Source organism: Delphinus delphis, chromosome 3 (assembly GCF_949987515.2).
Source record: "Delphinus delphis chromosome 3, mDelDel1.2, whole genome shotgun sequence".
Classification (NCBI taxonomy): Eukaryota; Metazoa; Chordata; class Mammalia; order Artiodactyla; family Delphinidae; genus Delphinus; species Delphinus delphis.
In genome coordinates this window covers 134,659,292-134,678,631 of record NC_082685.1, presented here as the reverse complement: position 1 = coordinate 134,678,631, position 19,340 = coordinate 134,659,292, and the positions used below count along the sequence as shown (strand labels likewise).

The window sequence follows — 19,340 nt, the reverse complement described above, 5'->3', positions numbered from 1 at the left end:
GGTCTTGGAACTAAGCATGGAGCCTGCCTTCTATGTTAAGCCATTCAGGTTGGCCACCACCTCATCTTAGCACATGTTTTTTTCCCCCCCTATGATTTTTTTCCCTCATCCAATTTTCTCCCTCACTATTTTAAGAGCGGTTTTAGGTGCACAGCAAAATTGAGAGGAAGGTACTGAGATTTTGCATATGCCCCTGCCCATAGCTTCCCTATTGTCAACATCTCCTGCTGGAGTGGTGCATCTGTTACAACTGAAGAATCTATATTGACTATGATTGTCACTCAAAGTCCCGAGTTCTACTTTATGTACTTTTGTAAGCCACTTAAGAACTTTTTTTGGGGGGAGGGGTGAAATGCCATTGGTCCAAATGAGACAACAATTATAAAAGCACAGAAGTCTAGGAATAGATAGCTTCCTACCCTTAATGACATTGAGCTCAGAAAAAGAAATTATGTGTGTAATCCCAACCCTGAGAAATTAAGGAAAGCTATACTCTGTATTCACTGTTGAATCACCTTGTAGAATATGTAACATTTTATTAATAGTTCCACCCAAATGTTTAACATTTTTAAAAAGTTATTTACTTTTATGGGCAGATTTTAATTGTATGAAAAGTTTGGTATATGAACTAGAACTTTATTTAATGACCCTTGATTAATTTTAGACTAATTTAGTTTCTTACCTTAATTATAAATAACTGGGTTTGTCTGTGATCTTCTAGTCTAAAATTATATATAATAAAATTTCAAAATCTGATCTCATCCTCACAATGTCATAAGAGGAAATTGAAATATAAAGAGGTTATTTTCCAGAAACATACAGCAAGTTAGGAAGGCAGATTTAGAATCTAGGCCCTTTGTTTTTGCTCAGGAAATAAGAAACACTCATTAAACTTTTTCTGTGATTCTTTATCTTGTGTGTTCCTGGCAGTAAGAGTCTAAACAACAGCAACAGCAAATGCTTATGCAGTGCTGCTTACATGTCAGGCACTTAGAATAGTGACATACATTAGCTCCCTTGATCTTCACAACAACCCTATCAAGCAGGTACTGTTACTCTCCATGTTTCCTAGATGATGAAGCCCAGGCCCTGGGAGCTTAAGCAACTTGGTTAAGCTCACACACTGAGAAAGTGGTACAGCCAGAATTTGACTCCATATCAATACTTTTGATCCATCCACTAATCTGCCTTTCATATAATCCTAGATACTCCTTTGTCTTAATAAGGCTTGGAATATATTTTCATCATTGAATGGATATTGGGGAAATGTGACGTCATTAAAAGAGCCTGAAAGAGAAAATACTGACCCCAAACAGATGTAATAAAGTGATCAGCCTTGAATAGGGTATCTGTCAATCAAAGGTGAAGCATATCACAGACTCTGGAAATAATCTTAAACTGTGTGTGACTTTATGTTGAATTGATGTTGATCAAACTTAAGTTGCTTTTTTCTGTTTTTGGTTTTGGTTTTTTTGCGATACGCGGGCCTCTCACTGTTGTGGCCTCTCCCGTTGCGGAGCACAGGCTCCGGACGCGCAGGCTTAGCGGCCATGGCTCATGGGCCCAGCTGCTCCGCGGCATGTGGGATCTTCCCGGACCGGGGCACGAACCCGTGTCCCCTGCATCGGCAGGCGGACTCTCAACCACTGCGCCACCGGGGAAGCCCCTTAAGTTGTTTTTAAAAGGAAAAAAATACATTGCAAATCTCCAACATTGCCTGAAGTATATACAAACATAAAGAATGGTGTAAATTCTTCATATGTTGAGTTCACATTTATAACACAAAATTCAATTTATAACTGATGTGCAAATCAAAATGAAACATTCAAATTTCAAATTAATATACTAATTTAATTTGATGGGTGGTGTCATTTCGCTGAAGCTATTTCACCACCACAGTTTGAACACAGTACTGACTACTATAGTGCCCATTTCAGCATGTAGAGGATCATCATGTGACCCACGTGTATTCCCTTTCTCTTCTGAACTACCCTGGAAGCTTTGTTCACATAGCTGGCTGTGACCTCATCCGGTCTTCAGTTGATGTGAATGTATAATTTACCGTGAAGTCTTTTTCCCTTCTTTTATCATCAGCCAATGGCAATTATAGTAGTTCTTCTTAGTGACAGCACAAACTCAAACACCAGTGTGAGCACTGAAATCTCTCGGTGCCTCTCTATTATAAGGGGGTGGTCATTATACCAAACGTGCTCATATGTATATTTCAGATCACAGTTGAAATGAAACACTATATTGAATTTCTTATAGGAGGTAGTTAACTCCTCCCTTTCGAATCCAAGAACATGTAGGGATTTGGGTGTGCAAGTTTAAGAATTACTAGTTTTAGATGTTGAAGTCACACTTTAGAACGCTAATGTAATATGAAAGTGGGAACAATTTTAGCTCTTTTGCTTGTTATTTTTTGTTCCAGTTAGTCTGCCAAGAATCAGAGAAGCACTTGCTTGGTTTCTTAGGGAGTGGTACACAGGAATGGCAATTTTTCATAGGAGGAAAAGAATCTGAATCTGCTTGGTACAAAGGGTGGTGTCACTGGAGATTTCAGGTTAAGTACAAGGGAAAGTGATGACCTTAATATTACTGTTACATTTAAATCTTGATGAAATCTTGGAAGAAAAAAACCTTCAAAGATTAAGTGGAAAATAAGAACTTTCCCTCGTCCTGAGCTCTAGGGAGAATTTACTGCAAATTTGGAATCATGCATCACTGACTGCAGCTTTACCCCCTTCTTCCTCACTACCTCTACAGCTAAAAAGACCGCAAATAATTGCACATTTCCTCTGAATTCAACTAAGCTAGCTCACTAAAGTTTGGGGTAGTTAGTCTGAGTGATGTAGTTTCTGGCGATCTGAGTTAATGTGGTGAGACCTGAAGGATCTCAAGAAAATAAAAATTGGCCTAGTGCTAAGAGTCACAGCTGCCCCTTTTGAATAACATACGTTAACATAGGTCTCTCCGTGTTGGATAACATAGGTGTTACAGCTCTGCTTACAATCCAGGCTAACTTGGACAGATTTCATTTCCTCACCTTACTTGTGAAATGTGTGGAAGGAGAAAAAAAATCTGTATATAAAGTTCCTCCCTGCTGTATTGTAAATAGTAGATATTGGTACCATCTTCCTGGTACAAAAGCAATCTGTGTTAGAAACAACTGGAAAGAGCAGGAAAGCAGGACCTGCTGAATTGACTTGGGAAAGAAAATCAAAGTGTTTAATTTACTGCGCACAATGTTTAATTGTAAAATTTTGCCTCTACTTAAGTATCAGCCTTAAGGGACTCTCCTCCATTGTCACTGGAGGGATGGGATCCAGAGAAGCTGTCACAGCCTGAGACCCTTCTCAGAAAACAAGGCTGTGTCTTTCTTAAATCCACCTTTGACGTTCTAGAATTCTTTATCACAAAACAGTGATGCCATGGTCTTGACTTAGAAAATATTGAGATCAGAAGTTACCAAATTCCTGCCTTAGGATAGGAACTAAAAATTCTTAGAGGCGCACCATCTTTTAAAAAACCAGCACATTTTAAAGTGAATGGCGGCTGTGCTGAACGTAAAACTTGCTGACCTCCTAATTCTCCATAGAGTCAATTTTGCATGGCTTATTTTTGTTTACGATTTTGTACTTTCATTTTGTTTTCCTTCTCACGAAGAAAAATACATAAGCAAATCAAGGAGAAGGAAAAGAACTTTACTTTATCTTAATAGATCATAATTAATAACAAAACATTTTTTAAAACCTGTGTTGCTAGCACCAACAAAATAATTCAGACTTTTCTCTTGCCACCTCAGCTAAAGGTGTTGATCCTAAAGGCCGTCCTTATAAATCTCCTTATATCCTTATTCTTTTATCAACTTCTTAATCGTTTGTATTTTTAATTATGTCACAGTAATTAATTAATTATTAATCGTAACACAGTAAAATCATAGAAATTTTCTATAGGATGCTTTCCTACACAAGAAGACATCTTGTATGGTTCAAAATTAAACTCCGCCTAATTACCATGCATTTATTTTCCTTTGATAAATGCATTCTCTACATAATCCATACAGAAATCTGATATTAAATGACCTTGGAACTGTGATAACAAACTGACCTTTGGTTTGACAGAATCATGCAGACATTTGTTACACAGCAGTGGAAACAGAGCAAAGAAAAATCTAGTTGCCTGCACAACAAGAAGCTGTCAGAGAAGAAAGTGAAGTCTCCCCTGCATCTATTTTCTACCTTGCGCAGGTGGGTAACAGACGTCTTTCCATCGTCTTACTAAACGCTGCACCTGTGATATTCCATGCTTATTTAATTCAAAGCATTCTTGCTACAGTGTTGGCATCTGTTTATTTTCTTTATGACTTTAAAGAACAGACCAAGTTACATCCATTCCATCAAAAAACACGGATACTCATTTCTATGTTTTGAGTTTGTGTTTCCTTTACATGGGTTAAATTTACTGAAGTTACATTGTTTGGTTTCTAATCACATAGTTTTCCCTACCAAAATTAGTCCTTCATAGGGCTCTGGGATAGGTAGGAGGGAAAAACGAACTGAACAAAGCTTTTTTGCTTTCCAGGAAACATAGAATTCAGTCCCTGTGATCTTTCCATACATATTTGGTTTCCATTTTGGCTGGATAAGCTGGATTAGAAAGACATGGTATTTGTAACAGAGTTGAGTTGATTGAGCCTGACAAGTGTTCTCCATGGTCTGTTGCACTCACGATTTGCCCTGTTAATTGTTGCATTTTGAAGGTCGCCAAGCTATCCTCCCCCTGGTTGTGGAAAAAGCAAATCCAAACTGAAATCGGAGCAAGACGGGATCTCCAAGACGCATAAGCTGCTGCGGAGGACTTGTTCCAGCACAGTCAAGACGGAGGACGTGTGCGCCCCGAAGCCACACAGGACCTTCGGTCGCTCGCTGTCCAGCGACCCCCGGGCTGAGCAGGCGGTGACGACCATTAAGTCACACAAGCTCTTGAACCGTCCCTGCCCTGCAGCCGTCAAGCAGGAGGACTGCCTCGCTCTCAAGTCGCACAAACTCTTGACTCGCTCTTGTTCTGGAGACCCGCGCTGTGAGCACAACGCCAGCCTGAAGCCTCACAAACTGCTAAGCAGGTCTTATTCCAGTAACCTCAGAATGGAAGAATTATATGGACTCAAGAATCACAAGTTGCTCAGCAAGTCTTACTCCAGTGCCCCCAAGTCATCCAAAACGGAGCTTTTCAAGGAACCCAGTGCAGAGGGCCGGAGGCTCTCTCTTACCTCAGGGCTCATTGGTATCTTAACACCATCATCATCTTCATCTTCCCAGCCTGCTGTGCGTACATATTTTCATCTTGAGTTCTTAAATGTCAGCTAAGGGGCAGTAGAGGGTTTTGTTAGTTTGTTTGTTTTGTAAGATCTGGGAAAAGAAAGAAGCACAGTTTTGTTTTTGTTTTTTAAAATTTACAATTTTTTTCTTTTGGATGTTATTTTGCATACCAGACATTTGCAACTGGTACTGGAATGTTGGTTTTGATTCTGAAAAAATAAATGTGGCTGTCAATTTGATGTCTAGTCCAGAGTCCTGTCACGGGAATGAATGCTACTAAAAATGGAAGGAAGTCCATTGGATTCACAGAGCCTGTCCTTTTAAGCAAGCATAGCATTTTTAATGTTTTATTGAGTAGGTTTATCTAATCTCTGGTTTTCTCACAAAAGTAGTGGAGCTCAGAGTTTGTCTGATAATTTTTTTTTTTAGGATAAAAATTGTTGATGTTTTATTTTATTTATTTATTTCCAATAATTAAGAGTGGTGTCCTTCCTATTGTATATAAGAGGACAACTTTGCCCATGAACTTGTGGAGAGAAGTAACAGTTACAGCTGTATCCCTGAGACTCACTTAAAGCTGCTCTCAGTGTCTACTTTATGAAACTGAAGTCACTTTGTCCTGAAGCTGTTTTGCATGGGGAGATGGGCCTGGGAGGTGACTGTATTAAAGCTTAAGTACTTTGGGTGGTATTTATTGGGAGTCAGTCTTACACAAAGTTTACCTCTAGAGTAATCAGCATTATAGCCAGTTTCAGATAAAGAAACAGACCTATCTTATGTATATTAATTACATAAAAGAATTGACAAAAAGTTTTGTTTTTCTTTTAGTAAATTTGTGTTTGTGTGTGTTAGGGAGGAACGTATTTAACTCTTTAACTATTAATACAGATATACCAAGCAATAGATGAAACTGAAAAAAAATAAGATACATTTTCAGAAAGTTGTGGTGCTCTTGTATAGATTTATTTCTAAAATTACATTGTAAATTATACCATGAAATTTTATTTGTGTTAAGAAAATGTACATGAGTATGTTGGTAATTTTAGGTGGATATCCCCAAAGCCCATTTCTTCTCAAAACTAAGTATTAAAGACATATAGAAAAGTAATTATGTCAGAGTTACATAGTAGAAAGTTTCCCATGGTTAGTTTCACCTAAGAAAGATAATTTCGGATATTCTGTAAAAGAATATGTCTTAATGTCCTCCTGTATGGTTAAGCCTAATACAGTAGTTTAGTATTGTACCCCTTACAGCAGCTGTCTAGTACGTCCTTGGAGAAGTAATTCTATCTGATTGTAAAATGAGATTGAAATAATCTAAATGAGGAAGTGGGAGCAATCAGTGATGAGTAATAGGGGCAACGAGTTTTTGTGATCATTTAAAGATGCCACTCATTTTTATTAGAAGATCAGAAATTAAGAATGCTGCTCATTTAGTTTAAACAAAGATTGCAATAGTAATGGAGGAAAGGGCATTATACTAAATTCTAAAATCTCGATGTCATAATCAGTGATTTAATTCACATTACAGGTGATCTTAGATCACATCTGTATTCACTGTTGCAAAAGTAAAAGGCTATAATTTATATATTTTCCTAATTAAAAAATTATTTTCTTCTCCTTTGCTTTTTATAGCCAAATGGTGCCAAATGTATTCCAATACGAGACCGTGGCTTCCTAGTGCAGGTATGAGCCAAGCCTCCATCCGTTGTAGGAATAGTTTAGCCTTTAGTGGGTTTTCAAATCCTTCATGAACTTGACTTCATTCTTTCTCTTTATTGTCTTATTCAGACGATTGAGTTTGCTGAACAGCGGATCCCTGTGTTGAATGAATACTGTGTGGTTTGTGACGAGCCACATGTGTTTCAAAATGGCCCCATGCTTAGGGTAAGTTCTCATTGGTGGAATGGCAGTTTAGAATATAAATGAAGAGGGTTAAGATATAAGAATAAATAAGTAAATAACTGCATTTACAGTAAATACTCTCTATTGAGCCAGTTACGTAATACACAAAGTCATAATTTTGACAAATGAGTCACTATTTCTGAAGGAGTCTGTGAAAGATCAAGCTGTTTCATATTAGCAAAATGTTTCGTTTCTCACATGTGCTTATTTATCACTTCATTGTCTATTCATCTATCTCTATATCCATCCATATCGATATGTATATATATGTAAACTTGTAAACACTGTTTTTTCAAAAAAGCACAATTTAAAGATAGTTAATACAGAGAGTAGACGGTAGTCATTGTTCCAGTTAGAAGAGGTATGTAGTAGAATCTGGAGAATTAGAGTAAAGATTTCGAAAAAATGCCAACTCACTAACACATTTGTGGCATTATTGAGTATGGAAATAAGAATCAAAGTATAAGTGGTATTTTGGGGGAGAATTATCCAATATCCTATATCTCAATTGGATAATTGGAATTATTATCCAATTATTTCCTTCAAAGAGTTTATAGTTTATATCTTACATTTAAGACATTGATCCTTTTTGAGTTAATTTTTGCTTATGGTGTGAGGTTGTTGTCCAGATTCATTCTCTTGCATGTAGATATCTAGTTGTCTAAGCACCATTTGTTGAAAAGACTCTTCTTCCCCAATTAAATGATCTTGTCTCTCTTGTTGAAAATGATTTGACCATAGATATTTTTGATTTACTGGTCAACTCTTAATTTTACTCCACTGATTCGTATGTCAGTCCTTATACCTGTACTATACTGTCTTGACTAACTGTAGCTTTGTAGTGAGTTTGAAATGAAGAAGTGTGAGTCCTCCAACTTTTTTTTTTATAATATTGCTTTCACTGTTTGGATCCCTTGCATTTCCATATGAATTCTAGGGTCAGCTCATCTGCCAAAAAGGCAGATGGAATTTTGATAGGGTTTGCTTTGGGTCTGTCAGTCAATTTGGGAAGTATTGCCATCTTAATATTAATCCTTCCAATCCACGAATGCAGGGTATCCTTCCATTTATCTAGATCTTTTAAAATTTCTCTTTACACTGTTTTTTAGTTTCAGTGTTCAAGTCTTGCACATCCTTCGATAAATTTATCTTTAAGTAGTTTATTCTTTTTGATGCTGTTGCCACTTCTAATCAACATTGTACTGGAGGTTCTAGCCAGGCAATTAAGAAGAGAAGAATAATAGAATGTATCCATATTGGACAGGAAAAACTAAAGCAATCTGTTTGCAGATGACTTGAGCACTGTGTGCCAGGCACCCTGTATAGACATTTTGCATACTGCTTCTTTATTTGATTTTCACAAAACTCTGTGGTTTAGGTAGGTATTTTTGTGCCCATGGTGCAAATAAGGCGGTTAAGATTCAAAGAGATTAGCCGATTTATTTAGCATCACCCAGCTATATGAGTGGAAGCTGAACTTTGAACCTGATTTTGTCTGACTTCAAAAATGCATCACAAACATTTATTGAAGGCTTTATGAGTATAACGCACCACACTAGATTCTGTTGCACTTTTTAAGAGAGATTTGTCCTGTCCTTAGGAATATATGTTTGAAGAGATGAATTGCAAAGCCTAGAAATAGGTACTTTTGTTAGAAATTTTTTGTATTTCAGGATTTATACTTTAAAAAACATATATAATATCCATTTATGACCATAACGACTCAGGCTTTATGATATATTTGTTTCATTTTATTTGTTTATGGGAAACATATAAAAGAGTTTTTTCTTGCCACCCATATGCTATTTTTTTCCATATGCTATTTTTTGACAGTCAGTTATTCCTCTCAAAGAGATATATTGTTATTCCGAAACCCAACGTAACTAAATCAGAATTTATTAAATATTTGTGCAAGATTGTTATTTTGAGTCAATACACGGAAATGTATAGTTACGATGAGAGGAGAGAGGACCCTTTAACCATGTCAGTTTATCCCAGTAAGGAGGCCTGTTTTTACTTTGTGGTTGTGCATCTGTGGCTCTTGATTTATTTCTTGATCCATGGCAATGACATTTTCCTTGCCGTAGATAATAGTAATGTTATTAATGGCATAAGCTTTTTGAATGCTTTTTATGTAATCATGTTTTTGAAGTGCCTTATATGGATTATCTTATTTAATCCTCAAAATAACCCTATTAGGCAGGTATTAATACTGTCCCTGCTCTATAGATGAGGAAAACCGTAATTTTTTTTAATGTCACACTGCTTGTAAGTAATAGGGACAGGATTCAAACCCTGGCAGAATGGCACCAAGGCCACGGGTCTTAATCATGATGCTACTCTTGACTCATGTGCTTGAATTAACTACATTTATGTCCTGGAAATTTACCACACATATTGTTGGGAGTTTGCTCTTTACGGTTTAATTGCTGTTGGTTCATTCCTATAATAGGTGATAGAAATATCATAGTTGATGTTAGTATTCTCTTTGCCTTGCTTCAAGTTCTGTTTTACTTTATCTTTCTGCACCAATGAAGTTTGCTGTCTCTTTCTAGAAATGGAGATGTTTTTGTAAACAAGAGAGAAAACGTTTTCTAAATAAATGTAGCTAGTTATCAGGTGGTTTTATGTTGCTTCAATTCAGACTGTTATCTAAGGAAATCAGAAAACTTACTTTGGTTTCTTAAATAGTAAGATAAGTGACATATGAAATCAGATCAGGAAATGAAAATAGAGAAACATCTCATAGTCAAAGGAAGAAAAGTAAACAAAACTACCTCCTTCACCTAAATCAGCTATATATTCATTTTTTCTCTCTCTTTCTTACGTTTACATCGCGATATGTTTTACTATAATTTCAATAATGTACATAGTGTATAATTTCAATAAGGTATAACAATTATTACAAATATAATATTCAGCCCATATAACACATTAAAAACTGCAGTAAATCCTCGAGCTATAAAGAGGATAAGTCATAGCCCCATAGGGTGATTGAATAGGTTAGATAAAACTCGATTTCCATAGATTTTTCTGCCTAATGTTTATTACGTTTGTTAGATCTTTCTCTGTCAAAATTCAAATTGTTTCTTATATTTTGTCTCTTTTCTTCAAGGCTGATTGTTTTTTAAATAACCTAAGTCCCCTTTTACCCCTATTTCCCAAAAGTCCTAAAATTTTACTCCTTTCCTATTCTGCCACTTTACTCAGAGGTCTAGGTAAGCATGTCACACTTTTGCAACATGAAGAACTACTTATTTAGAAATACCACAATGCTCTGATTTTCTCTTTTGTTTATAAAGGTTATAAATATCACTCTCAGGTGTGAGTCCTGACATGTAGTGCTGTGGATCTGCATAAAACTCACAATATCAGGAGGGTTGTTCAGAGTCCCAGAATTGCAGTTCGGCAGTACAGTCTGCATTGTGATCAGAAAACCAAACCCCTGGTTCTCTACGTTTTGGAATCAGCTAGTGTTAATGCGCTGGACTGTCTTGGAGATGCTTTAAAATGTTGATTTTGGTCTTCAAGTGTGTTCGCAAAACAAGAAAACAAGGAGTTACTGCCAAAATCACCACTGCTTTTATCAGCCTCTAAGTTCCTAGTGCCCTTGTCTTTTTGTTAGTGTCACATTAAACACCCAGTTCTTGGATCAATGCAGGTGTTTGTCTTCTCTGAACCCTGTACGTGAGCTGCTGAATCCTGTTGGAAAAAACCACTCGTGGTTGTGTGGCTTACTATCCCTACAAAGTTGGAACTTTGTCAGTGATATTGGAGGCTCATTCTCTGTGTCCCTGGTTAACAGACTTTCCTGTTTCTCACATCAGTATGTGATGTGGGAATTATGATTTCCTTTTCTTCTCCTGCTGTGTGAAAATGTCCCACATTACTTGCTCTGGATTATCAGGCCTGAGATGCTACTGTCACCTCTTGAGAATAATGCTCTTTCCTACTAAAGCAAGGTCAGAGAAACCTGCGAGTCTAATAATTTTGTGGTCCAGTCTTGGCCGTGGACCATAGACAAATGTTTGTAACTAAGGTTCTTATTTTCAAAGTGAAAATTGACAATACCCAGCTATAATTCGGTCATAGCATAAGGCACTCCCATGACCATTTTTTTGGAAACTGAGTGTGTGGGTCAACCTGGGTATGTCCCATTTTACCTTGAGGAAAACAGGTAGGTCTTCTTGTATTTAGGTCTGATGTTAAAGAATGGATGAAAAAGCATAGGCTATTTTCTCCCTGCTCCCCCTCAACGCATTTTGTAGAAGTTAACATTTCAAGTTCTGAAATAAAGGCTAAACTAAATAGTTATGCCAAAAAACTTTCAGTTCAAAAATATAATTATTTTTACATCCAAATTGAACAGAAATTGGTTTTAATGTTCAAACAACTTTAGTTTTATCGGGCAATAGGGATCACCATGTATAGTGGGGACTAACCAGGCCTGATCCTATTTTATTGTGGATCTGTCTTGATCTCTGTGGGATTCCTGTCTTTCTTAATGGACAGTAAATCTTTCCCTACCCCAAATGTGTCTGTCTTCCGAACCATGAAAAGCAGCCAAAGTACTGACTATAAAACTGGAAACACAGAGAATTAAAGGCATATAGGTTTTGTGTTTCCAGTAGATATTCTTAATTATTCTCATATGTTTTCAACACTTGTTTTTAAATTATGAAGTTGTATTTACATTGTTCATTTCTTTTTTAGCAAGACATAGTGTAGCAACAAATTAAGAATTTTGATAAACTGCGGGTATGAAAATAAAAATACCACTTCATGATATGCTTCAATGAAAATTCTTATTAAACACTAATTTTTGTATATACATTGGGTTAAAACAAGTAGAAGAGACAGCTTATCCAGGTTACCTAATACTGTTAATATTTAAACGGCTCTGTATGCCTCAGGGAGATTTTATAAACCATATCTCACTTGGTTCTCTTTCTCACTTAGTCCTTTTATCAACCTGGTGAACTAGATCTGATTTTATCCCTGTTTTATAGCTAGGAGAACTGAACTGTGCACATATGCTCCAACTGGAACAGTATCCACTTTTATCTGTTTTATATATTGGGCTTACATGAAATATTTTGTTTGAAAAAAAAGACCATGGCAAAAAAAGGTTTGAAAACCACTCACCTACACTGTGTTATATATAAATACATAGCTAGATTCTCTTGAGTTGTGTCATTTCTATTTTCAGTAGGAAGTAATTTAAATTCATTGAAAACACAAAGTTTCTAAAGTGCAGTTAGGTTCTAAAATATTCTTTAGGGCTTAAAGCCATTTTTTTGAAACATGTTTTTACTGCTCACATTTAAATTGCTTTGATTCAAATAAAATTAAAAATGTATTCATCTTAGCTTAAAAATTTCTAAAATGAATCTTAACTTAGGGACATATAAAGTTCCTCATGTTTTTAAATGGTGCATAATGAATATTATATTGCGGATATATTATGTATGTTATGTGTAATGGCAGGAGGGAATTGCCATGGTTTTGCAGTTTACATTATAGGGACTAATTTTTTGAAGGCAATATAATAGTATAACCTTAAGAATAGATAATATTTTATAAATTGAAGCTAATAGATTTATTGTAAACTCGAATTAGTAAATAATGTACATTTTGGGTGACATTTAGGCATACATACTTTGCATTAAAGTATGTTTAATAAAACACACAATTTCACTTATCTAGCGATAGCTATTCAATGACTACATTTTACTTTGAATCGATGCTGGAGTTTTCTGTGCAAATGATATAGTTATAGCAGAATTTGTTGGGAGCACGGTATTGGCTGGAAGTTGGCTCAAGGTGGGAGAATGCTAATTACAGTATAACTGCATATTTTATTAAGGAAAAATGAATCAGTTTCTTTCCTTGAATAGGATGTGCTTTCTGTGTAATCTAATCTTGATTACTTACAATTTGAGAACTTTCTTTTAGTACGCCATCTTGTGTTGACATTTTGAACTCCTCTCAAATAAAATGTGGATAAACATGGGAGAGGGTCAGTGATCTACAAAAACTAGTTGGCAAATTGTTGTATCAAAATTAAACTCATTTATATCTTGAATACTCTATAGAATGTTCAAGTAAAAAATGATTGATAGAACATTGTTGCTTTAAAAATTCACTGGCATTTACTTAGTATGGTGTTAAATAGTACATAAATTATTCACAATATTGCTACCTCTATAGTTGCTATTTTAAAAAGAAAGGAAGAAACATAGGCAGAACACTCTATGACATAAATCACAGCAAGATCCTTTTTGACCCACCTCCTAGAGAAATGGAAATAAAAACAAAAATAAACAAATGGGACCTAATGAAACTTAAAAGCTTTTACACAGCAAACGAAACCATAAACAAGACCAAAAGACAACCCTCAGAATGGGAGAAAATATTTGCAAATGAAGCAACTGACAAAGGATTAATCTCCAAAATTTATAAGCAGCTCATGCAGCTCAATAACAAAAAAACAAACAATCCAGTCCAAAAATGGGCAGAAGACCTAAATAAACATTTCTCCAAAGAAGATATATGGACTGCCAACAAACACACGAAAGAATGCTCAACATCATTAATCATTAGAGAAATGCAAATCAAAACTACAATGAAATATCACCTCACACCAGTCAGAATGGCCATCATCAAAAAAATCTACAGGGCTTCCCTGGTGGTGCAGTGGTTGAGAGTCCGCCTGCCAATGCAGGGGACACGGGTTCGTGACCCGGTCCAGGAAGATCCCACATGCCGTAGAGCAGTTGGGCCCGTGAGCCATGGCCGCTGAGCCTGCGCGTCCGGAGCCTGTGCTCCGCAGCGGGAGAAGCCACAACAGTGGGAGGCCTGCGTACCGCAAAAAAAAAAAAAAAAAAAAAAAAATCTACAAACTATATGCTGGAGAGGGTGTGGAGAAGAGGGAACCCTCTTGCACTGTTGGTGGGAATGTAAATTGATACAGCCACTATGGAGAACAGTATGGAGGTTCCTTAACAACCTAAAAATAGAACTACCATACAACCCAGCAGTCCCATTACTGGGCATATACCCTGAGAAAACCATAATTCAGAAAGAGTCATGTACCACAATGTTCATTGCAGCTCTCTTTACAATAGCCAGGACATGGAAGCAACCTAAGTGTCTATTGACAGACGAATGAATGAAGAAGACGTGGCACATATGGAATATTACTCAGCCATTAAAAGAAACGAAATTGAGTTATTTGTAGGGAGGTGGATGGACCTAGAGTCTGTCATACAGAGTGAAGTAAGTCAGAAAGAGAAAAACAAATACTGTATGCTAACACATATATATGGAATCTAAAAAAAAAAAAAAATGGTTCTAAAGAACCTAGGGGCAGGACAGGAATAAAGACACAGACATAGAGAATGGATTTGAGGACACAGGGAGGGGGAAGGGTAAGCTGGGACGAAGTGAGAGAGTGGCATGGACATATATACACTACCAAATGTAAAATAGATAGCTAGTGGGAAGCAGCTGCATAGCACAGGGAGATCAGCTCCGTGCTTTGTGTCCACCTAGAGGGGTGGGATAGGAAGGGTGGGAGGGAGACGCAAGAGGGAGGAGATATGGGCATATATGTGTATGTATAGCTGATTCACTTTGTTATAAAGCAGAAACTAACACACCATTGTAAAGCAGTTATACTCCAATAAAGATGTTAAAAGAAAAGAACCGTTATAAGAGGAAATTCCAAATGCTAATGAACATGTCTAAAAAGGTTATTCCACGAATAATCAAAGAAATTCATAATATAGCACTTTCCTTACCAAATAAAAAAAAGGAAGATAAAATTATTCTTATAAGAGTGTAATGTGTAGTTCTACTTCAGATTTTTCAGTATGATAGCAAACTTTCTCTTCTCCCCGCCAAAAGCAAGTTTTCTATTGTACCTGATTTCCTTCTTCAAACAGTTGCAGTAACAGGATATTCCTAGAAATCAGCCTTACAAATTTGAGTATGGGAAGAAAGTCCACTTTTCAGTAAAAAAAAATGCGGGAAAGAAAAGGAGTGTCTATAAAGTAATTAATCCATAGCTTTACATTAAGAACGTAGGTTTATTTTTTAAAATAATGGGTCAGCTGGTAAGTCCATGTAATTTGGAGATTTAGAGGTTTGAGTATAAACAGATGTGGCAGCGGGATGAAATAGTAATTCAGGAGAAAACATTGAACTGTTGTTGCTCACCTGTTAGCCAAGATAAAGACCAGGAGGTCTGGGTGAAATTGGTAAAAAATCATTTGAGACAAAGTCAGGGTGGCACATGAATACCTAGGATTGGCTACAAAGTGTGGTGATAGAATATTCGAATTTCAAATAATTATCTTCCCAAAAAATTATCTTCCAATCTAGTTTAGCAGAATATTTTATTTCATTTTCATTTATATTGCATAAGGCAACAATTTGGTACCAAAATGGTAGTTTCTACTTATATTCCCTGAATATGTGTGTGAACACACGTACATACATCCATAGATTTTAGGATGATCACAAAGTAAGTATAATTAATTATCCAGGGTTCAAATAAAAAAATAAAAACCAATCATTACTCATATATACTAAATGAGCCTTATCCTGATGTTCAGCTTTGGGATTGATGGATTTTAGTCATAAAAAATTTATTTCGCAGTAGTATTATCAAAAACGAAGTACCTTCTGTGTCTCTGTTTACTTCCTCAGTGAACTTTGGGTGTCTGGTAGAGTACACGTATTAATTCCTATGGCCCTTTATGATTTCCAAGGTTTATGTTCCCCGAGTTCTTGTTTGTGTATAGTTTCACTATCCTCAGACACCAGTACAGTGTTTGACACTATAGTAAATATGCAATAAAATGGTTGATGTTATTATTTCAGACCATACCATGCTCCCCTAAAGTAAACAAAAGAAGCAACCCAATGTCAGCGGGGGAAGTTGAGGAGGAAACATACATGCACATACACATGAAAAAATAGACTAAGAATAGGTTAAATGGTAAAGTAAAAGAAAAAGTAGTAGAAATTGAACGGTCTGCTCTAAGTATATCCAAATATATGCAGCAGTATATATCGCTTGAGGCTGGATGAAGAAATTTTTCCAGTTAGTTTCCTACCATAGGTAGTTTTTCCTGATGTTTCTGAAATAGAATCAAACTGTCCTTTTAAGGCTGACAAAGGAAATATATCAATTTATTTGTTTTGAAGATTCTCTTTGGGGAATGTCAATCAGAAATCTTTGTGTGATTGGTCCTGCTTTTTGTCTGCAAAGCTACCATGTGGGCCTATTCTGAACATAGAGGATGCTCAGAATGGGGCCATCCTTCCCCACTAGTTAAGCAGTAGATGAAACTATCCTCTGAAATGAGTGAACATAGGAGCAATGGCACTAACAAATGCGGCTGTCTGCTGTGCCGGGCACCACAGGCTGCATCGTGTTAGGCCTCATCAGCTGCCTAATGCAATGTAACTTGGGAGATAAGATAAATCAGGCAGATGACACTGTATCAGATTTGAAAGATGAGAGCTCTTCCAAAGCAATTGCAGAGTGTATATTTCAGTGCTGTTGACTCCAGGAGGTTATTGAAGTCAAAAGTCTTTCCAACAAAACCAATCTTTCAAGAGCTGGGTAGCAAGTAAGCAGAGTCATGCTATTTCTTCCAGAGAAAATTACCTAGGAAGAAATGGAATTCTCCTTTTTATATTTGTTTTACACAGCTTTGTGGTTAATTAGTATATCACCAGCTTAGGTATCTGCTTTTTTTTTAAGTGCATCTCATGTGCAAATGTGTATTAAGCAGGCGAGGTGGATTTTCCAATTAAAGGATATTTTCATCTATTGCTAAATCATTCCAAGTGCAAGTGCCTAAAACTAACGAAAATGAATTTTTTAATCATATTTGTGACTCTGTATCAATAAATGATTATTTACTAATTGTTACCTAAATTTAGAAATTTAATTCTTTAAAGTGATATTTCTTCCCTTTTCCCCCGTCCAGTTTTATTGAGATGTAAGTGACATACAGCACTGTATAAGTTTAAGGTGTACAGCACAATGATTTGTCTTACATGCATCATGAAATGATTACTACAATAAGTTAGTGAATATGCATCATCTCATATTAATGGAAAATAAAATAACAAAAGTATATTTTCCTTGTGATGAGAACTCTTACGACTTACTCTCTTAACTTTCATATACACCAGTGTTAATTATATTAATTATGTTGTACATTATATTCCTAGTAGTTATTTATCTTATAATTGGAAGTTTCTACCTTTTGACCACCTTCCTCCAATTCCCCTTCCCCCCACCCCTCCACCTCTGGTAACGGCAAATCTGATTTCTTTTACTACGAATTTGTTTGTTTTTGAAGTATAATTGACTTACATACAACACTTCGTTAGTTCCTTGTGCACAACATAGTGATTTGAAATTTCTATACATTACAAAATGATCACCATGGTAAGTCTAGTTACCATCTGTCACCGTACAAAGATACTGCATTATTACTGACTACCTTCCCCACACTCTACATTTCATCCCTGTGACTCATTTATTTGGTAACTGGAAGTTTGTACCTCCTAATCTCTCTCACCTATTTCTCTCATCCTACCACCTACCTCCCTTCTGGCAACCACCTGTTTGTTCTCTGTATCTATGACTGTTTATATTTTGTTATGTTTGTTCATTTGTTTCTTTTTTTAGATGCATGTAAGTGAAATCATACAGCATTTGTCTTTTCTCTGTTTGATTTATTTCAGTTAGCCTAATGCCCTCGAGGTCCATCCGTGTTCTCACAAATGGCAATATTTCGTTCTTTTTTGTGGCTGAGTAATATTCCATTGTATTTATACATATACCACATCTTTATCCATTCATCTGTCATTGGGCACTTAGGTAGCTTCCACATCTAGGCTATTGTAAATAATATTTCTTTTTAATATTCTAAAACTTTGCATTTTCTATTTATTATGAAGAATGTCATACATTTAATTTAGGAATTGGAGGATGGGGAAAAACTGTTGAATTGATTCCCTTTTCTTTTGTAGCCTACTGTGTGTGAACGAGAGCTGTGTGTATTTGCTTTTCAAACCCTGGGAGTAATGAATGAAGCTGCTGATGAAATAGCAACTGGAGCTCAGGTAGTAACATGTGATACTAACTATTCTATATTTTTATTTGAAAAATTTATTCTGATCCACTAGCTAACTTTACCTTTCTTTGGGATGAATTTTTGATAGTTTCTTGATAGATTAAGAAAGCAAACCAGCATTTGATATTTCTAGATAGAAACTAAATTTTGCCAGCTTTATCTAATGTGTGTTTTTTGTCCTTTTGCAATTGCCAAGAGGAGAAGTTAAACCAACTTTAATTGTTTGAAAAATAATTACGTTTATTTCTTATATGGTGAAATTGAGATACTGAAACCCTTGCACTTGCATTATGTAATGTTTATTTGTAAAGTTATAGTGCCATAAAATGGAAGCCAATTTATTTTTAAAACTTAGGTGAAAAGATAATGGACAGAACATGTAATAAAAAGAGAGCATTCAATTTTACAATAGCAGTGTTTATGACATAGGAAGGAAAATATAAAAACAAAGAAACAACTTGAAAGTAGAGAAGCATCCCATGTTTCTGGAAAGGAAAAAAATCTGTTGTAAAGATGCCAAAATTTATTACTTCATGCAATGTCATTAAAATTTCAACTAGTTTTTGTTCATTTATGGAACCTGACTGAAATACTAATAAATAGATGAGAAAAAAATTACAGAAAACAAAAAATGAGTGTTAATTAAGTGAGGCTAGGCCAACCAAATACAAAACCATATTATGTAATCCTATGATATTTTGAAAAAATATAGTACTGGCAAAGAGTAGAAAGTCAGATTATCCCCAAAATAGGTCAAGTTATAAATACATTTAATACATATTAAAGGAGGTATCACATTATATTGTAAAATAAAAATGGTTTAGTGAAGGTGGGAACAAATGACCTACAACATGGGGGGGGGGAAACAGGTTCTCTCTTTATGCTGTGTGCAAAAACAAATTCCAAATGGCTTAAAGAATAGTTTTGTTTAAAAGTATTATACCCACACTAG

General features: G+C 35.8%; 1 protein-coding gene across 2 annotated transcripts in view; it reads left to right on the top strand.

Moving 5' to 3' along the window:
• Positions 1–19,340, top strand: part of PARP8 (poly(ADP-ribose) polymerase family member 8) — a 178,133-nt gene that overhangs the window by 128,670 nt on the left and 30,123 nt on the right. For both annotated transcript variants that reach the window (XM_069540613.1, XM_060009513.2), the window contains 5 exons: positions 4,125–4,250; positions 4,763–5,327; positions 6,957–7,007; positions 7,113–7,208; positions 18,285–18,377. In XM_069540613.1, coding sequence (XP_069396714.1) covers positions 4,125–4,250; positions 4,763–5,327; positions 6,957–7,007; positions 7,113–7,208; positions 18,285–18,377 — 931 coding nt within the window. The remainder of the gene's footprint in view (positions 1–4,124; positions 4,251–4,762; positions 5,328–6,956; positions 7,008–7,112; positions 7,209–18,284; positions 18,378–19,340) is intronic.